This window comes from Mobula birostris, chromosome 8 (genome assembly GCF_030028105.1).
Source record: "Mobula birostris isolate sMobBir1 chromosome 8, sMobBir1.hap1, whole genome shotgun sequence".
NCBI classification, from domain to species: Eukaryota; Metazoa; Chordata; class Chondrichthyes; order Myliobatiformes; family Myliobatidae; genus Mobula; species Mobula birostris.
Genome location: NC_092377.1, coordinates 61,928,863 through 61,950,894, shown reverse-complemented (window position 1 = coordinate 61,950,894; position 22,032 = coordinate 61,928,863). Strand labels below are relative to the sequence as shown.

Below are 22,032 nucleotides of genomic sequence, written 5' to 3'. Positions count from 1 at the left end.
AATAATCAGATGGGGGTTGAATTATGATTTATTATGATGCTGATTATTCCAGGAATTGCTGCCGTTTAAAGTCTTGATGTCATCTTGGGAGCCAACATCCTTTTAAGGAGAACTTCCAGGCATGAAATTGCACTGTGGGAACCAGCTTACACTTCATTTATTTCACAGATGTCTGGAAAAGGACAATCAAAGACCAACTATTGTAATGTGCTATGTTGAAAGGATGTAACTTTTGTCATTCTCCCTACCTATAAACATACTTGCTGTGCAATCTCCTACCGGGGAGAAAGGAAGAAAAAAAGTCTTGGGCTAAATTTCGGGGGACTGTCTCTTGGAGGGACCTAAAAGAAATGAAGTGCCGGGAGACATTCAATAGGGTCATATCCCTTGGTGTGAGGTTGTGGGGCCTCACTTGGGAACTGCTGTCACTCCCTCTAATGCCTGCAGAATATCCACACTGTCTGTTTAAGGGGTTGGTGGCTTTGCAAAAGTAGGATATCCTAATATCCGAGTTTGTTCATGATGACCTAAATGTAAGGGTGCTGCAAAATGTACCTGGCAAAAGCACAGACTGATTCTAACCTTTTGAAGATTTCAACCCAATTTTCAATAGATCTCCACCAAAGCCTATTAACTGCTTCACACTGCTTTCTCTTCGGATTTATTGCTGCAGGTTTGGTTATTCTGTGTTATCTTCTTAAAATTCTTGTCAATATATGTTAGACATGTTGCTCCTGTTGCCCAGTGACTCTCACAGTTGAGAAGATGGTCATTTTGATGCTCAACCTGTTTTCAGCTGAGAAGCAGCAGAAGTCAGCAGCCCAGGAGTAAGGGAGGGAGAAGTAGATCAGGATGTCTGGGCAGCATCTTCTGCTTTGGATTTATGCCTACATGAAATCTTGGAAGGTGACCAACACCTGGGTGAGACCTTCATGTCACACATTTCATGCAAATAGTAGTCTTTCAATCTGCTGAGAATGTCTTCATCTGTCTCAAGGGAAATTACGGGACTTATTGTTCAGTTACCCCCCACCTTGTGCCTCAGCTATGTAGCACTCCACTTCTCTATTACCCAGACAAACATCAAATGGATTGATGGAGGAGATAAAGTGGGAAAAAATAACATTGTACCAATCCTTAACTGATAAATTTGAAGAGGAGGAAAGAAGGGATAAAAATAGTTATGAATCTGATCTTCTCAAACATAGGAAAGGATAGGTTTGCGTGATTACATAGGGGATTGAAATGAAGACACATTTGTGGATGTGTTTTCCCCCTGTTAGGAGCCTTTCTAACTGTTGTCTTCATCTTGTCTTAATCAAATATTCTTCTTTTATAGACTGACACACATTTAAAGGTTGAACAACATTTTAAAAGATAGCAAACATCCAAGACAGTTGGAGAAATATGTGTTCTATAGCGACTTTATTTACCTGGCAGAAGAAAAATTACCATTACAAGTGAGGTTATTTAAGTAGATGAGCAATGGTGTGTGGTTTGTCCAGATTAATGAGAAATGTTCATATATTGTTTCCTATTTAATTATAAGAGTCTTTCAGATTTGTTACCAAGAGAAATCAACTCCTAGTTAAAGTATCTACATAAAATTCAGGGAAATTAATAGTTACTGCCTGCTTTGTTCTGCTAATTAACACTGATACACCTATAAAGTCAGCATAAATAAATATACTTGATGACCTTAGTGACCACTGCATCAGCGTTACCATGTGAAGTTGTAGGTCTCTTCATAGTTTGGTTGCTTTGGATGAAGATTAAATTGGTTCAGTTTCAACTTGGTTGAAGTTGTCTGCTGGTGTTTTTACATTTTCCATTAAATTTGGGTTGGAAGTTTCTTTTTATGTAAATGTTTGAAGCTGGCAGCTGAGCGTGGTTTGCATGGTCTTCATGTTGGCATTATTTGTTTTCTCTTGCAGGGAAGGATGAGCCGAGCAGTTACACTTGCACAACTTGCAAACAGCCATTCAGCAGCGCATGGTTTCTCCTCCAACATGCCCAGAACACCCATGGATTCCGAATTTACTTGGAGACTGAGCATGGAAGTCCCTTGACCCCACGGGTTGGCATTCCTTCAGGACTTGGGGCAGATTGTGGCCCTCAGCCCCCACTTCATGGACTTCATGTAGCAGATAATAGTCCTTTCAACCTGCTGAGAATGTCTGGGCCCGTCTCTCGGGAAACACCAGGGCTTGTAGAAGGCCGCTTCCCCCCTACGCCTCCGTTGTTTAGCCCTCCACCCCGGCATCACCTAGACCCCCATCGAATGGATCGGCTGAGTGCCGAGGAGATGGCTATGGCGGCAGCACATCACAACAGTGCCTTTGACAGGGTACTGCGTCTTAATTCCATACCTATTGAGCCACCATCAATGGATTTCTCTAGGAGACTTAGGGAATTAGCTGGCAATACCTCCACTCCTCCGTTGTCACCGAACAGGCCTAGTCCTATGCAAAGGCTATTGCAACCATTCCAATCAACTAACAAATCCCCTTTTCTCAGCACACCACCCCTCCCACCCCTCCAGTCCACAGCGGCTCCTGCCCAGAGTGTGCTCAAGTCCAAGTCTTGTGAATTCTGTGGGAAAACCTTTAAGTTTCAGAGTAACTTGATAGTGCACCGCCGAAGCCACACTGGTGAGAAACCATACAAGTGCCACCTATGTGATCATGCCTGCACTCAGGCCAGCAAGTTAAAGAGGCACATGAAAACACACTTACACAAGTCATCACCCATGACGGTCAAGTCGGATGATGGACTCTCCACTGCAAGCTCTCCTGAACCTGGTACTAGTGACCTTGTTGGCAGTGCCAGCAGTGCTCTCAAATCTGTGGTAGCCAAGTACAAGAGTGAAACCGATGCCAATATGATTCCAGAAAACGGAGAGGAAGAAGAGGAGGAAGAGGAAGAGGAAGAAGAGGAGGAGGAGGAGGAGGAAGAAGAGGAGGAAACCGAGAATGAAAATAGGTCTGAATTTGCCTTTGGTGTCAGTCTTGAGGGTGGGCGCCATCACGAGAACAGCTCAAGGCCCATAGAGGAGAAGAGCTCATTACCTGAAGTGATGCACAACATTGCCATGAATACCATGCAGCACTATGGTGAGGCCTTCCATCAAGTTCTTGTTGAAAAACACAAGCGGACTCATCTCTCCTCTGAAGCAGAAGTTCACAGAGACACTTATGATGAAGACTCGGTCGCTGGTGAATCTGATCGCACAGATGATGGTACAGTCAATGGGAGAGGTTCCTCTCCAGGTGAATCAGCTTCTGGGGGCATATCAAAAAAGCCTATCTTGGGTAGCCCGACATCCCTCAGCCCTTTTTCCAAACGCATTAAGCTTGAGAAAGACTTTGACCTGCCCTCAGCACCTTTGCCTCCCACAGATAATGTTTACTCACAGTGGCTTGCTGGTTATGCTGCCTCACGGCAGATGAAAGACCCATTCCTCAGCTTTGGAGACTCCAGACAATCGCCTTTTGCAACTTCATCAGAGCACTCTTCAGAAAATGGAAGTTTACGCTTTTCCACTCCTCCAGGAGAGATGGACGGTGGGATCTCAGGTCGGAGTGGCACAGGAAGTGGTGGCAGCACGCCCCACATCACTGGACCTGGCCCGGGAAGGCCCAGCTCCAAAGAGGGCAAGCGAAGTGACACATGTGAATTTTGCGGGAAAATCTTCAAGAACTGCAGCAATCTCACCGTCCACCGGAGAAGCCACACGGGCGAGAGACCGTACAAATGTGACCTGTGCAACTACGCCTGTGCCCAGAGTAGCAAGCTTACGCGACACATGAAAACGCACGGTCAGGTGGGGAAAGACGTTTACAAATGTGAAATTTGTCAGATGCCTTTTAGCGTGTATAGTACCCTCGAGAAACACATGAAAAAATGGCACAGTGAGCGCTTGTTAAATAATGATATAAAAACTGATTAGGTGTTTTGGTGCTCAAGTTCCCTATAGCTTTTTCTATTCTCTTGTGATCAAAACCAAGTGGAAGCTGAGGACGTAAGGAACATGTGCTTGATGCCAGTACAACTGGTTTTAATGTCACTGATGAATGCATGATTTGTATCGGGGCAATACTATTGCATTTACGCAAATTCGAGCCTTTCTCTTGTGCAATAATTTACGTGTTGTGTATGTTTTTTTCTTTTAGACAGCATGTATGGTATGTTCGGCAATTTAATTCTGTCCTCGGTTAGTGCTGAGTAACCACCCCTTTGTCCTTTCTTTGGTTTTTGAAAGAAGACTACCATGCTGCATAGTGTCCTGTAACACACACCATGTATAGTTTGGGTCGTAACACAGGGAAGACAAAAAAGGGGGAATTTCCCCCCTCCTCCCCACCAAGTAGATTCCTTTATTTAACCCTCTATGGACAGGCTGGAATTCGCACTGTTAAAGCCGTCCTTTTTTTTTACAAAAGGAAAATTTGTCTTGAGATGTTAATATATTAAATTAGACCATAAGAACAATTGTTGGCCTTGACTTTGGCAAAGGAAATAAAACTGAAGATGAAAATTGGGTGAATGCCATTGTTTGGTTAAAGGAAAAAAGAATAATCTGAGTGCCTTGGATCTTTTGAAACTGTATTGGTTTTCTTTCTGTTCTTCAGTTAGTTTCTGGAGGAGTAGCCTTGGGTTTGTGCTGAACCCAAGTGATGCTTCTGCATCATGCACTTGATAGTTTTGGCTACCAGCGAGTTAACCAATACTCAATATATAAATAAAATGAAGTAACAAAATAGTAGGAACAAAGGAGGAAAATGTCTTGACAATTCCATTAATCTCACAGCACCTATCTGTGATCCGTAAAGTCATGCTTGGTTCATGCACCACACAGTAGTTGTATAAACATAAAGATGATACATTAATACTCCTACCAGCCCCCCCCCCCCCACCCCGAGCTTGTATTTTAATAGCACTTGACTCCGCTTGTGACTCCTATGCCCTTTCTTTAATCAGGGGTACAGAGGCTGAGCAAAAAGACAAAAGGATAAAAGACAGTTTGGATAGGACAATTAAGTGCACTGTACAATTTTCCCAGTTTACAAACATATAATTAAGGGGAAAAAATCCTAAAATACTAAGGAAAGAAAAATGTACGGATTGTTTAGAGTCAATTTGCCAGTCATTGACTAGAATAGTGCACCTGGCTAAATATAAAATGTAAAGCAACACGATTTAACAGCATGTCTCCTCAGCGGATGATAATGGGACTGCAGTCAATTAGAATAAATAATCTCACTACTACAGTGCAACAATTTTTGTACAGATTTTTTAAGTATAAATGGTAAGATTTTTTTTAAGAAAACACTTCATTAAGTTAGGGAGAACTATATTTTAGGGTTTCAGTGTCTTGGTGGTTGCCAAGACTTATACATGTTTTAACAGTTAGTGGATACTCTGCCTTGGGTACACAGCTCTTCAGGTTGTATAAACTTGCATTGGGAAAGGTTTAAGATTATATATATATATATGTTTTATATATATATAGTACTTAACTATAGGAAAATGCACACATGTTGATTCCTATGCTAAACACATTTATGGTCTCTACTTTTCTGTATTTCTAGAATGGTTATTTGAAATAAATGTTCACCTAGTGTAGGCACTATAGTATTTATATTGAAGCTTGTATTTTTAACTGTTGCTTGTTCTTTAAAGGTATCAATGTACCTTTTTTTGGTAGTGGAAAAAAAAACAGGCTGCCACAGTATATTTTTTTAATTTGGCAGGATAATATAGTGCGAATTATTTGTATGTTTCAACAAAAAAACAAACAAACAAAAAAAGAATACACCCGTGACATTGTACAGATAAGAGGTCGTATAACGGCTGCTTGGGGAAACTTTAGAACGTCGCGCCAATGGTCAAAGTGGATGGTTGTACATATCTTTCCCTTCCTGCTGCCATACTGTATACAGTACTGCAAGCTAATGTTTGTTCTGTAGTGTGCTTCTGTCTCCTAACCTCTCACCTACTACATTCCAGCATCTAACTTCATATGCAGTAAATTAAATGTTTGCAGTTTTTTCATTGCCAAAAACTAAATGGTGCTTTATATTTAGATTGGGAAAATTTCATATGCAAAGCATATTAAAGCCGCTTGAGTCAATACTTTTTTGTAAATGGCAATGCAGAATATTTTGTTATCGGCCTTTTCTATTCCTGTAATAAAAGCTGTTGTTGTAACTTGACATTTATCTTTTACTATGGGATTCACTATTTATTATTGCTTATGTGCGCTGTTTAAAACAGATGCACCAAATTGATCTTTTTTTCATTTTATTTTTTATTTTTTTTGTTTAAGTGACCAAAGGTCATTACAACCTGGCTTTTATTGTATTTGTTTCTGGTCTTTGTTAAGTTCAGGAGTCTATTGGAAACCACTGTCTGTGTTTTGGCAGTTGTCTGCATTATCCTGTTCACATGCCCATTTTGTCCCTTTATGAAAAAAATTAATAAAAAATTTAAAGCTAATTGGTGAACCTTGTGTGTGCTTATTTATTGCTTTCCTCATTATTTTAGTTTTTAAATTTATTTAGTCATTTGTTTTTGTATGGCATAATTAAAGTACACAGCTTTTGCTCAGCTGAGTAGATCTCTGCAGTGACCCCTTTCTCTGACCCATATAGAGTTTGGTAGCAGGCTGCAGAAATTTGCCTGCCTTCAGAAAGGGTTTAACATATCAGACAACCAGGAAATTCACTGTGTGCCATCTGCAGCTTTATTTCCTGTGTGGGTGAGGGGGTTGCTGGCTACATAGCAGGACTGTGCAGGTCATTGGCTATCCAAAAATGATATCATAAATCAATGAAATGAATGAAGCATACAATAAATTCTTTGTTGCTAGCAATGTCTAAGTAAAATGATCAATTAATTGATGCCAATTTCTCTCCCACAATTCCTCTCCGCTAAAAGTGCATGAATATCTTCATACTTGTGCACCATATCCATACATTTAGAATTAAATGATGATCAGGTGGTAGTTGAAAATACAAGCACTACCTATTAAATAAATTACAACAGATCAATTAATTGCTAAGTCCATTTACCTGGACCTTCTGTGAGGTGAGTCAGCAAACTGTTGAGTGTAGTTATTCTAATGGTACTGTTAATGTTGCATCTTCTGCTTATGAGGTATTTTCTTTGAGAGTTGATGTCTAAAATTTTATAACTTGGTAAAATGACAGGCACTAACATATTTTTGGTGGTGTTGCTGCGCCTTATGCAGTTGCAGGAAAATCTAATTCACATCAGTTGGGTTCATCTCATTGATAAGAATCCTGTAATTTCTCAAATTTTGTTTAGAACACAACTCAGAGTGTGTTCTCAAACATCTCTTTCAGTTTTGTTTCTTCATTTTCAATGCGGTGACATAACGATGTGTGTCTCCAAAGACGGGAGAGTCCAATTCTCCCTTGAGCGATGTATCTCAGTACTGCTCAGTATTGAGAGATTTTATTCTTAGCCTTATTTTGGATGTTGACTACATTCGTTCTGTCTCCATCATCTGCATCGACTTCCTTGGTGTAGGATGTAGATGAATCTGGTTTGCATGACTCAGTATGGCAGTGGGCAGTGAATTTACTTATTGAATATCAGATTGCCTGATTTAAAGTTCCTTTTTAATTGATTTGAATTAAGGATTGTTTATAATTTCAGGATTTTCATGCAAGGGTGTAATAAAGGGAAATGTGCATATGTATGTTTTAGTCAAAAGTTTGGAATTAAGATACTCAAATCACACCTTTTGGCATTTTCTTACTTCTTCTGAAGCCATATTTGTTCCTCAGCTTGCCATTCTTAAAACTTACGTTGAGACACCGAATGCTCACAGATGTTTTGATCACGAAAGACACCTCAGTGAGACTGCTCCTTTCCTGAAGCAGGCACACATGCAACAAGAGTAACTGGAGGAGAATTGGGATTGGGGATCCTGACTGGCTATATTTTTCCCAGCTCCCTAGTCTAAGCCCTGAATTGGCAACTAATGACTTGGCACAAGATGGGAATCACAAGTGGAATCTTCTGCCTGTGTGGGTCAGCTGCACAATGGCAGTAAAATTGGATTTTGCCACAAGCAGAAAATAAGCCTTCAGTTTGGCAGCCTGTTTTGCAGTGCAAGCAATTGAGTTCAGTGGAATGGAAAATCAGATAAGGAAGCCTGCTGATTTGCTTTGGATATGTCTTGCATCACCGGTGCAGACCAATTTTGCGCCCATGGCTTAACCAGCTCACTCATTTGGGCATCCTGTAAATGTGATCCCTCCCATTATAAAAGTTGATAATTATGTTGAAGCTCAATATTAGATATTTCCCCCCAAGTTTTAACTAATTTTATGATATGAACTATCTTTGGCAAAATTAACAATTATGTTTACCTGTGATTCTGTTTATAATTATTTCAGGAATCATTGTTTTAACAATGAACATGTGTGGCATGGAAATACCTTAACTGCTTTATCCCATATCCCATTCAGTAGTTTGTAGCTTATTTCCTTCTGCTTTAGTTGTCTTTTACTACATTAGCTAAGCATTTTCAATCTATGATTTACATGACCAAGTAATAGATTAATCTTTTAAATCTGTATTGTAGCTACAGTATCATTCATTTCTGTCCTTTTCAGTTTAGAAAGTAGCTTTATATCAGTGCACACTTCCTTTTGTTTTACTTGTCTTACTTATTTAGAAGGGGAATGAGTAGATTATCACTCAGAGTTTTCATAAAAAGTTGAAGATCTCTGGAATATCCTTATGGAATAACAATTTAGCCATAACCTGTCATCTTTAGCATGGAAATATTTTCAGTAAACCACATACAAAATACTGAAGGAACTCTTCGGGTCAGGCAGCATCCATGGAGGAAATTAAAAGGTTGATGTTTCGGGCTCAGACCCTTCACCTGAGTCCAGAAAAAGGGTCTTGGCCCAAAATGTCGGCAGTTTGTTTCCCTCCATAGATGCTGCCTGACCTGCTGAGTTCCTACAACGTGTGTGTGTGTGTGTGTGCTGGTCAAGATTTCCATCATCTGCAGAATCTCTTGTGTCTTTAGTAAACCACCTTGGCTTTAAGGGCATCGTCAAATGTTGAAATTATAAACAGAAATCATGCCTAGCCAAAAAGTAGACATTTTGGGAAAATATTAATAAAACATTGGATTCCCACTTTATTTTTGTCTCAGATTCCTGTTTGAAAACTCTTCCTGAGGTTTGAGCAGGAAGTGTAGAACTGAACCATAGTTTTCATCACTATTTATGTGAAGTGTAGGTTGTATAGTACCAAATGCTGAAAATGTCTAACAGAATCTAGAAATAAACCTGAACTATTAGTTTGTTCTTTCATACAATGATGTCTCTGAGTCTATTTTCCAAATTTCCATTGCACTTTTTTTTTCCAGTGTATGATTTAATTGGAAAATGTCTTTTTTAAAATTTAACTTGCTTCATGTTGAGTTTTGCCAAATGGAGAACCCTGCTGCTTTAAACCTTCGTGAACTTGTGTATTTATATTGGCTCTCTTTGTACACCAACTATCATACTTAAAACAACTCATAGATGCATGCACCACGTAGCCCAAATACTGCAATCAAAGTGGCAAAAGGAAATGGTGTTTTCCCCGAACTGTTACACATTAATTGCATTATAAAATCGTGAACCTGTAAGCCCTTTGTGCATTTATGAGAATTTCATGGGCAGATTTATGTGACAGGCATAACATGGAAGGCACTATTGTAAAACCATATACAAGTGTGACCCCATGTTCTCATAAATTTTGGATACACTTACAGTACTTCCTTTGCAGTTTTAACAATTCACATAAAAACAATATTTTAAATTTAAATACATTGGTAAGTTTCTAAAGCAACAGTTTTTGCTTTGGTAAAAGGAAAGAGTGGGTATAAAGGGAGACACCTGTAAAGACCTTTAGACATAGGAGCAGAATTAGGCCATTAGCTCTGCATTGCTGATGCACAAAGGATTCAAAAGTCTCTTTTCAGGGATCTAGAAGCTGCAGATGTTGCAATACCTTATTTTGTTTATGGCATTATTAAGTTACAACATTTGATAAGAATAGTGTAACAAATCAAAGGCACCATTCTCTAACTGTCAGCCTTTGAAAACTGCGAATGTACAAATCTATTAGCATTAGATGGTGTGATCACTTGCTTAAGAGTTGAAAATTCCAGGTCTGCTTTAAGGATATTTCTAGGACAGATTCTCTGCATTAGGGATTCCAACTTCAATTGATGTGATTTATTCAATCATATTGTTATTTTAAAACATATGCTGAGGTAATTTAACTTTTTATCTAAAAATATTTAACTAAAAATCAGTTTGTTTCACAGATCCTTTTATTTCAGAAAAGTGTGCATTTCATTAGGAATGTTACATACAAAGTAGCACCAGAAAAGCAAAGGGGGAAAAAGGGAAAGACATTAGAAATAAGTTTTCTTTCCTTGAAGGAACAGCTCCATCGAACAAAGATGTAAAGTGATCCATGATTCAAGGACGATTTCTTTCTTAAAATATAAATTCTGAACCTCACCTTTTAATTTGGACTCATCTGAAGATACGAAAGTTCAGTTAGTGGCCTAACTAACATTACTCACTCTGCAAATAGAACAGAAATTGATTAACTAATACATCTAATTTCATCTAACCAATTTCATCTCATTGCTTTTGGTGGAGTTTTGCTACATGGGAAATAACTGCTTTTGTACAAACAACTTGCTGCTTTTTAATCTGGTTTTTTTTAAGAAAGCATGTTTTGGGGCTGTGGTGTTACTTATATCTATTGTCCAACCCTGGTTACCCATGAGTCACTTGATCAGCCTTGATACAAAGCAGATAAGAACCAACTGTACAGGTTCAAATCCATGTTCAGTCTCTTTATCTGAAAACTCTTCCATCTTTAAATCTTATTCAATTGTGATTATTTGTGTGATCCTAATTTCCATTGTTCCACTGTGAAATGTTGCTTGATAATAGTCCTGTGAAGTTAAAGGCACTACATAAGAATTTTAGGGGATTAGAAACATTTATGAAGATCCAACTGCTTTTACTGATGATGGCTTTGGAATAGTTAAAAAAACAAAACAATTCGTGATTTGGAGTTACATTAACTGTTTCTAAACAATGTTTGTCTAACTTTTCAGAAAGTTATATTTTGCTAATTAAGTTAACTACCACTATTGGTAGCATTCGAATGGTGTGAAATCCAGCTGTGTGGGTGGGATGGTATTTATGGGCTCTATTTGCACTGTTGCTCTAGTTGCCTTCCTGAAAGGCACCACACTAACCAAATTACCCAGACACAGTCTTCTCTAACACACAGTGTTCTGTGCTGACTCTCCACTATGAAGCACCCAATCCATCTTTGCTCAACTCATGTTTGAATGTCACTTGTTTCAGATTGGCAAACTGTGTTGGATGTCCTTATGCTATTACTGAAAACAGATGCTGGCAAATTAATCCTTCATGCTTCTTATGTCATATTGAATTTCTCTTTTTATTAACTTTATATTGGGAATAAATTGTTTGATAGGCTGCAGCAAAAGCATCTTAGGTAACTTTGAGGAGTTTTGTTTAGTAGATACTGCACTTGCAAAGTAGTGTCACTTCCAGTAAATGAAATGTGAAAATACTCTTCAAGTTGATAATGGTGTGCAGTAAGACTCACATGAAGAGGCTTGGTATCACTTGTTGGGTTTATTAATGTTTTACTGTTGCCAAGTCAGTGTATTGAAGTATATAACTGCTGATTGCTAGTATTATTATGTAGTGTAGTTTGCCCCTAGAATAAGCGTTAAATAAGGCCATAAGTCAGAAACTGTAAAACTTTGATTAGATGGCATTTACTGCAACTCCAGGTGCACAGTGGAATTCCAATCAAAGACACTCCTATCTTTTTAAAGAAGGGCATAAATTAATTTCCCCTAACAGCTGCCATTCTTTCCCAAGCAACACAAACAAAATGCCGGAGGAACTCGGCAAGTCAGGCAGTATCTATGGAAATGAATAGATAGTTGACATTTTGGGCTGAGACCCTTCCCCAGGACTCAAATTTCCTTAGCATTCTTTCCCATTGTTAATGTTAACCAATGGTGCACATTGACACATTTCCAAGGTGTCATATTGGCTTAATTGCATTGTACAGATGTTATTTACCAGTACTTTAAGAAGTGTTTCATATTCCTGGAGCACTTCTAGCTTCTGACATACTATCCCATTACTGACTGTAAAATAGGGGAGTTGAGCCTTATTAAACTTGGTGGTGTCTGTGGAAGAGCTTAATGTGAATAGGAAAAAAATAGATGAAAAGAATCGATTTTTTCTTGAGTACTGAGATCTCCAGGACCTTTTCCTTATGCTGAACTTTTTTTTTGCTTTTGAAGCATAGAAAGTGAATTTAATATTAAACCCAGTATATCACTCTCAAAACAACTTCATTGTGACTGCCTTGATTTAACTAAATGGTGGTCATGAATTGCCAGATCTGCACCAGTGCACCAGATTGCAATATTTTCTGGATTCTGAAATGTGAAAATCTCGGGCTTCAGTATTTTTGTTTTCAATGTTTTGTTCCTTTCCATTAGAGTTGATTGTAGCTAAATATCATCTATAAAAGTAATTCCTCCCACAGAATATATGCTGACAATGGGGAAATATAGCCATTTGCTCCAGATGGTTGGACATCATAGAATCATGGTGTTGGACAGCACAATACCTGACCCTTCAGCACACCATCTCCAATCCCGCAATCAAGCACTCATGTATACATAGTCGATTTTTAAACATTTTACTATATTCTCTCCTCATTCCCATTTACTTCCTCCAGAGTTCAGCATTGATGTATTCCCTTGGGTCAATTTAGAGTGGCAAGTGATGTCCTCCAAGGACGTATGCTGACGACTCTGCTTTTCAAAAAAAATTATCAAATGTATAACAAAGAACAGAGAACCGGATCTCCATGTTTACTGACCGTATAAGATAACAGTGCACAATGTGTAGGGGAGAGAAGGCCAGGGTCAAAACAAGTTAAGACGCCAAAACTATTGGGTTTATATTGGCTGCATTCTGTGTGATTTTTTTTTCCACGCTCATCTTTTTGAAATACTCATTTTCTGAGTGCCATGATAGCGTTGCAGTTAGTGTGGGGCTATTACAGCTTGGCGCATAGGAGTTCAATTCTGATGTCATTTGTTAGGAATCTGTGTGTCCTCCCCGTGGAAGGCATGGGTTTTCTTCGGGCTCTCTGGTTTCTTTCCACAGTCCAAAGATGTACAGTTTAGTAGGTTAATTGTTCACTGTAATTTGTTCTGTGATTAGGCTAGGGTTAGATTGGGGGTTGCTGAGTAGGATGGCTCAAAGAGCAAGAGGATCCTATTCTGCATTGTGTCTCAATAAATATGAATAAGTAAATATAGATCAATACACTCTTTAAATAGTAAACTAGGAGCAGAGTCTTAGCAACTCAAGTTTTGTAATTAATGCAACTTAGTAGACAGGTACGAAAATTAATTTAAAAGGTCGTGGAATTTTAAATAATTTGGGAATTGCTCAGCAGAATCAGATAACGTTGGAGAGAGAGGCAGTGAATATTTCAGATTAATGAGTTTTGCCAAAACAGGACATAATTGGCTTTATCTCTAAAGGATCGAAATAGAAAAGGATGGAGTTATTGTTACAGGCACATAAAACTGATTTGATCCTATCTAGTGCTTCAGTCACTTCCAGCTTCCACACCCGAGGATGGATGTATTGGCCTGGCCTCAGTGGGGTTGGGGGTTGCTGAAGCAGAGATTTGTTTGTATGGTTATGGAAGGGATTGAGTCAAGATTCAAGAGATTATTGTTACATCTCTTTTGAATGTGGATCAGATTTAACTGAATGAAAGAGTTGATTGGTTAAATATAGTGAAACTGTTTCCTGGGTTGCAGGAGTCCAGGTAAGGTTGGGTAAGCTTAAAATTGAACAAGGCACAAGGGCTGTAAAAATCTGGAACTACATTTCAGTCCCTGACTATAGTTCCCCTCCCCTACATGCTCAAAATGTAAATATGTAGTCAGTTGAATATTCCAGAAGTGAGATGGATTCTTTCTGTTGGACACGGTCAAAAGAGAGTATAGTAATGACTAAAGTTGAGGTAGCAATCAGATACGATCTAATTGAATGACAGAATTTGAAGCACTGAATGGCCTACCACTGTCCAGCATTCCTCTCTGTTCATGATTCCAATTCTGTTTTTGTAGCTGCAGTGAACACTCAAATCTCATCTCATGGCTGAGATTCTGCTTTCCCTAATATTAACTAAAATGTAGAATAACTCTTTTCATTCTTGTCACTTTTATCTTTACTACTAAAATTAGGAAAGACAGATATTTCAGCTCCCCGGTGACAAAAATCTGTTAATCTCTTCAAAGCAGTTAATGACTGCTGTGCAGTAAATGGAGGATCTTTAGACTGGAACTTCCTTTCTCTATGTAAATAAAGCGATGAAAATAAATTTACTGCTGCGAAGTAGGTAATGGATGATGATCTGTGTATTAAATAGAAGCTGTTTGAAGCCTGAATTTCCCTTTAACGACACTTGTTCTAAACCACTTTTCATTAGTAATTAATGAAGCCTTTGTTTAGGTACTTGACGCTGAGTAAACTAGAAATGATCTGTTGTAACTTCAACTAGAAAAATATCTTTATTGTGTTAACTATTTGACCTTCACTAAATTATGTTTCACGCACCTTGGCAACAGATAGTATACTGGAAGTTGCAAACAATGTGGCAGATGAATGCTTTATTGTACTAATGTTGCACATTCAGTGGTAAATAATAAATATTGGGAAGGAATTAACTTCTAGTCACCAGCTCTGAACATGTGTGAGCATTTTAGTTACCAGTTGAACTCACTGGCACTTGTTCAATTTCATAGGGAAGCTGATTGTGTGGAGACGAACGTTAACAATGGCAGCGTTTGCACTCATGTTTAGTGGTGGGAACCTGAGGCTAATTTTTCTCCTATTCAGTTTTTGAGACATTGTGATTCTTTTTTCCTTTTCCAATGAACTAAATCAATTAAAATTCCAAATTAAAGAGAAGAAATCAAAACCTTTTCTGATCGGGTTAAATACTCTATTTTTGCAAGTTGATTCACCAATGTGTTCACATGAATTTTCTAATCTGTACATTTTTTGGTTTGGGCTCCCTTTTTGTCTTCCAAGGACTTGCATCATTCATTTTCAAGAAGGTAGATGGCTGACAGGTTTATCTCAGTGCATTTCTTGAGATGGCTGTGAGAGAATGGTTTGTGGTGAGTTGTCTGTGCAGTAGTTTTCCATCTGGTGCATCTCCAAGGTCTCAAATGTGTGACAGTGCTGGCTACTCAGTCCATATTGGGAATCCTGTTCTACTGTATAATGGGGCACTTGTCAAATACATCGCCCACAGTCTGATCATTTCAGTTCATCTCATCCAAATGTTGGAAAATCTGCTGGAGAAAAGAAAATGCTCTAAACTGGCAAAATGTCACCAGCTGCTGGCACATATATGTGTAATTAATCTCAAAAAATGTTATTGAAAAAAGTATTAATTTCCCTCTGTAAAAAAATCTAAACATTTTTGATTACTTCAAACAGATTTTCCTTAATAACGACCTATGCAAAAGTTTATAATACAACATCATGAGAAACAGGAATATACCAGTTGGCCCCTTGAAGTTTATCCACCATCTAATAAGATCTTGGCTGATCCAATCTTGGACTTAACACCACTTTCCCCACTTTCATTCTCTTCAACTTCTTTGTAGTTTTAATGTCTGTGTCGCTGCCTTACATATACTTATGGACTCACATCTCCATAATTGTCTAGAGTAGAGGGGATATGATTCTCTGAGAAGAAACTCTTCATCATCTCAGACTTAAAGTTTGCCCCCTTGTTCCAGACACCTCTACTATGGGGGGTGGGGGGGGGGAAACAACTTATTGATATCCATCTCGACAATCCTCCTTAGAATCATTTATGTTCATAAAATTCAATGATCATAGGCTCAATCTTTTGTTTTACTTTCATACCTTTGTCCCAGAAATAGCCCAGTGAACTTGCTCTGCACTACCGCCAATGCAAACACATTTTTCTATAAATATGGAACCAAAACTGTACACAATCCTTCAGATAATGTCTCATCAGCATCCTACAAAGTTGTTTCGTATGTTCCCTGCTTTTACACCCCATACTCCTTGCAAGAAAGGCAAATAGTCCATTAGCCTTCCCAATTACTTGACATATTTGCACGCCAGCTTTTTGTGTTTCCTGTACAAGAGCCCCAGACCCTTTGAACTGCAACAATTTGTTGTTACACTCCATTTCTATAATAACTTGTTTTTAATTCTTCCAAAGTGAATGCTGTTGCTATATTCCAGATTATATTATATCTATTGGCTCTTGCCCCACTCACCTATCCAATCTATATCCCTTTGCAGACTCTTTGTGTCCTCCTAACAAGTTGCTAGCCTACCAGCAGATTTGGCTGCAGTACCCTTGGTCTCTTCGTCCAAGCAATCAGAAAAGGTTAAATAATTCAGGATCCAGCATTTATCTGCCAGTTACTGATTGCCAATCCAAAAATCCCATTTCAAAAAGTTATTTAAGGGAAAACTCTGCAAACAAGTACTTTAAAAAGAATGATGAGCTAAAATGTATAAACATTATTACAATCTACAGACAGTAAAATGGTATTATCTTCACTCATCCATATGGTCAATACTGTGATTCTATTGTTTATTTGACCTAGATAAAAATTAGAGAACTTTGTTGTACAACAAACCTTCCCTTACTCAATGGCATCTTTTAAAAAGCTTTTTTCAAAATGTCGTTTGCTTTGCAATACTGTGCTGCTTTTACTTCACATCAATGCTCTCATAGCATTAATACTGCAGTAGAGAATGGCATGGCTATAAATTGTACATAGAGCTTCCATTATGCATTTGCTTGTACAAAGAGTGCATTTTTATATCTGGAAGAAATTTTTGCATGGTGCTTGTAAATGATGCAAATTTTGAATTTCTGATTAATGTTTACTTAAATTTAAATATAGTAATACTTTATTGTTGAGATGTAAGACTCAACAAATTTCCTTTTATTTAACAAAATGTTTAAATGACACACAAGCAGTAGGGGGATTAATAACACAATGCAGTCGCATTTGTTCCTTAACAAATTGGGTTTGGTAATGAAGTGCTGCTGGCCTATCCTGGGTACTTTATACGTTAAAAGTGTAAAATTATTGCGGCTGGGATGGTACGGGAGGGGGCGGAGGGGGGTGAGGTTGAGTTTCTGAAAGCACGCAATTTTTATTCCTGTTGTTAATTTTGAATCCAAAGCCTAGATCATTTCCAAGTACAAATGGTGTTTTCCCTTCTTTACAATTCTTCCTTGTCTTTCTTTGCTGCTCTTTGTTTGTGTTGATTTTAAAAACTATTCACGTTACTTGAAGTTGTGTCTTTTTAACCTCTTCTTTCAATTTTTCTCTTCTTTCCCTTCATCTCCGGGAGGCAGTGACTCACAGTGGATACGGATCAATGAATGTTGGCAGCTCTGCAATACCTCGTCTGTGTGGCCATTCTTCATGTGTGAGCCCAGACAGTGAGTGCTGGTAGGCTGTTTGACTGCAGGAGCATCACAGCTGAGCCTGATCCAACAGCCATTTATCGCATGGTTGTATCAAGGGTGTTGGCTAGCGATCAGGAGTAGAAATCCAGGGTGAATTTCTCTCCTCCTCCTTAGCCTGGTATACTTTGAGTACTTTCAGAGGCTCGATTCTAGGCCTTGCTGAAAGCAGCTCCTTCAGTCGAGGAAAAAGATTTGATTATGGGACTGAATTGTCTGAATCTTGTACAATCATGATTATTTGTCCACTGGCATATTTGGTGGGGAGGAGTGGGTCGGGATGAAGAGACGAGAACGTGAAGAGAAAAAGAGATATTTCTGTTCTCTCCCTCTAATAGGTCACACAACACACTAATGGGATGGCCCATTGACAAGGGGACAAACAGGATTAGCAATCTCACATTTTAATTGATCATCTTTTGCTGACGTGATGAAGTGCCTCATTGTGCATCATTGTTCATTGCTTGGTATGCAACATAATCACAGAAGATCTGTGTGGACACCCTGCAGTGAATGCGTCCCATCTGGGATGAAATGTGATTCCTCAGATAGATAAGAATCAGGAATTGTATGTTTCTATTGGAAAGAATATGATTGGCAGAAAATGTATTATTCCATTTACAGGGATACAAGATTTCTTATACCAGAAAAGAAACCATATTATTTGTAAAAAATCTCTTTGTGAGAGCTATTTTAGTTTTATATTATTAGTTCAGTAAAATGCATTAGAATGTCAGTACTCAAAATCCCCATTTTTTAGATGGAAAGAATCGGTTTTCAGGTTGCAAATTGTATTGGATCAAAAAACCCCATAGAATTACAAATAACAGCAGGAGTGTTACCTCAAGGGTTAAGAGAGTGTCTCCTTGAGCTTGAGGTGTGAGAATCAATTCTGGCTTCATGCATCAAAATGAAAAGATTGATTTGTAATAAGCAACTGGTCAGTTTATATTTTAGATACAAGCTTATTTGTCTAGAAAGCTAAAAACCAGATTAAATTCTAAAATGCAGCGCTACTGCCACCCAAGATCATTTAATTTTGATGATCACGATGGATCCTTTGGCCTATATTCTCTTGCTAATGGAGATACAATCTCTGAGTGATTAGTATAGTGGATTGTACAATTCCTAGGTAGAAAAGGAATGAATTGCAATTAACATTTATTACTTTGTGTCATCAGTCCTTGGGCTCTTTATTGCCTGAATAAACTCAGATATCTGTTTACCTGTTTGTCCTGAGTGCACTTTCTGTGAAGCGGGAAACAAAAAAATACCATGAACTGAACTATATCTGTTTTTCAGAAGCAATCCAAACTTTTCTATAATGATCTCTTATATATTGTGGTATGTGAGGTCCTTAATTGCTGGATGAAACCAGGTTTCAGTTAACAGAAATCGAAACTTTAGTATAATTATTTACTTCATATTTCTAATTGTATTGATACATCTTTTGAACCATTTATGTTTGTACACCACATACTTTCAGGTGTTCAAATAATGCCTTGAGGTACTTGTCCAGGACCAAAGTATCAGTATAAGTTGAAGTGTGGACACATTGCTGCTTCAAGGCCAAAAGGCCTGGTTCTGACATCCCTAAATTAGTGACTTCAGTGTAATATTATACATAGTTCAGTGGAAATAGATACAGTTTAGACTGAACTACTTTACTTTGTCTAAGCTCGTAACTAGACAAGCTTTTGACCTTACCTCTAGGGGAAAAAAAGCCTCAGCACTAATATCCTAGTTCTACATTACCATGGAATTTTATCTATTATGGGTCAGAAAAAAGTACAGCTTTCTGCTGAAACAAACAGAAATTAGCCGATATGACAGAAACACACAAGTTCAGAAGAAAAGTCTCACTGAACACTAGAGATTTTCCTCATAGTTGATTTGCAGTGCTTTTAAGCATATGGGATCTCTGTAAGTAAGAGGAAGCAATTAAATTGTTGTATCTCTTGATCAGATTTTCACACTTCTTGGCCTAAAGATAACAAGAGATTCTTTATTAAGTAAGATTGAGAGGAAACCATTGCCACAATGCTAACACAGAGTTTAAGGGATAGATGGTATTACCTCAGTTAAATAGTTTTGATAATGGGTGGCTGATCCACAGTGCCCATAAGCCATGTTAGACATCTCGTCTTCTGATTCATTCACTTCATTTCCACCAGCTTCTGTTTAGAGTGTTCTAATTTATATTCTTCTGTTGTGATGGTTTGATGATGCCTTTCTATTGTTATTTCCTTGAGGTGAACAAACCTCTGACAATTTACTTGTTAAAGTGAAGTTGTATTGCTGTTTGGTCAGGATAAAAAATAAATATCTTTGGGGCAATAATGTTTTGGGCGTGCACCATCCAGGATATTTATTATGTTTGAGTAATATACTAATGGCTGTTGACTTCCTGAAGACTAGATCTTTGTATACAGTCCATGCCCTAATCTATGTTTTATTCAGTGCACTGTGAATAGCAATGACCACATTGTAATTCAAATCATTTACTGTACTTTTTGAATAGTACATTTGAAAGACTCAGTATTTGATCATAGTGATGGTTGATCATGAAGTAGCTGGATCTTTATGAACTTTATTGATTGCTCTTGCTTTTGCTCTATCAGTCCCAAGCTTTTTACTTGTGTTATGTCTTGTCCTTTCCAACTTCAGATCTACAGTAAGCTGACCTTTGATTTTTTGTTCATTGGTTTTGGCTAAGAGGAATTGTCATGGGAGCTTTAAATCCTTAATATCCATGACTTACCTTTGGTAAAGAATCTGTTTGAATATTGGCTGCCTCATCTTGTTTGCAGATATGTGTCAATCAGTCTCATGAAGACTAATGGGAAATATTATTCTATTGATGCTCCTTACCCAATAATCCTTGTGCATCCAACACCATTAATTCTGGGGATAAATCTATGTTTCATGTTGTCGGCATGGACGTTACAAAGTTGGAGCAATTTTGTTAAGGGTGTCCTACCAAGGTCATTAGATAAGGCTGTCTGTGATAGTCAGAAACCAATCCTTCCAAAGCCATCTTTTGTAAGCACACAGGCATATAAAATTGATCATTAAATTAATGTTGAGTGGTATATGAAACTCTAAAATTCATGAACCAGTTTACCACTGCTTCATGAACAAGACTTAAAATTGCCATATTTAAGAGATTCAACATTTTATTTTGAAAATAATCGCAAATGGTTACTGCCCCCAATTTCTCCACAGGTGCCAAACATGCACCTTTTCACTACTTTTATTTGTGGACAATCCCTAATTTAATTTTCAAACCCATTTTGAACATCCTACATCAGTCAGCTTATCAATCTAATCAATCTTGGTCTACTCCATGGGTTCCTAAGCTTGATCAATGGTTGGTCCATGGCATAAAAAAAGTTTGGAACCCCTGCACTACTCTTTTTGCCTGCTTTCATTGCTTCTATTGGTTCTTTTGTAAACCAATTTTAGATCATTAGAGCAGTATGTATGGAGATAGACTTGAGATTGCAGTTGAGAGGACTGTCCCTGTCATGTTGTCCTGATAGTGTGAGTTATATTGTGGTTGTCCTTGCAACAGATGTCACTGTTGTGTAGAACTTGCAACCTGCGAAGTCTGTCTTTTTTTGGGCAGGAGACTGTAATACTACCTGTATATATGGCTGCTAATCAGTTGGTGGACATAGCCGATTGGATTACAATGAAAGGTGAACACTGTGGTGTGACTTTGGTCTTGCACTGGCATGATATATAGAGTTTAAGTACATGCAGCATTGCACCAAGACAGACATTCACAGACTTGTGTTGTCATTGTCGTTGCCTATATCAGAATCTCTTTTGGAAATGAGGATCCTTAATGCAAAAGGCAGAATCTCAGTAGAACAAAGTTGACCCTAACTTAAGACCATAAGACATAGAAGCAGAATTAGGCCATTTGACCCATCAAGTCTGCTCTGCTATTCAATCATGGCTGATCCTTTTCTCCTTTCCTCAGCTGCACTCCCCATAACCTTCTCCCCGTGACCTTTGATGCCATGTCCAATCAAGAACCTATCAAGCTCTGCCTTAAATACTCCTGGCCTCCACAGCTGCTTGTGGTAATAAATTCCACAAATTCTCCACCCCCTGACTAAAGAAATTTCTCTGCATCTCTGTTTTAAATGGACACCCCTCTATCCTGAGGCTGTACCCTCTTAACCTAGACTCCCCCACCATGGGAAACATCCTTTCCACATCTACTTTGTCTAGGCCTTTCAACATTCAAAAGGATTCGATGCGATTCCCCCCCCGCCCCCATCCTTCTAATTTCCAGCTAGTACAGACCCAGAGCCATCAAACATTCCTCATATGATAACC

The 22,032-nt window shown here is 38.3% G+C and overlaps 1 protein-coding gene across 5 annotated transcripts in view; it reads left to right on the top strand.

The window, feature by feature from the left end:
- The window catches only part of bcl11aa (BCL11 transcription factor A a), a 181,280-nt gene that overhangs the window by 121,480 nt on the left and 37,768 nt on the right, over nucleotides 1-22,032 (top strand). For 2 of the 5 annotated variants that reach the window (XR_011886841.1, XM_072265276.1), the window contains exon 3: nucleotides 1,935-3,823. Coding sequence is in view for 4 of the 5 variants with exons in the window: in XM_072265276.1 (XP_072121377.1) it covers nucleotides 1,935-3,823 (1,889 nt within the window). In the remaining variant the exon portion in view is untranslated. Of the gene's footprint in view, nucleotides 1-1,934; nucleotides 6,449-17,571; nucleotides 17,634-22,032 lie in introns of those variants that run through there. The other 3 variants (XM_072265275.1, XM_072265278.1, XM_072265277.1) reach the window with 2 other exon arrangements.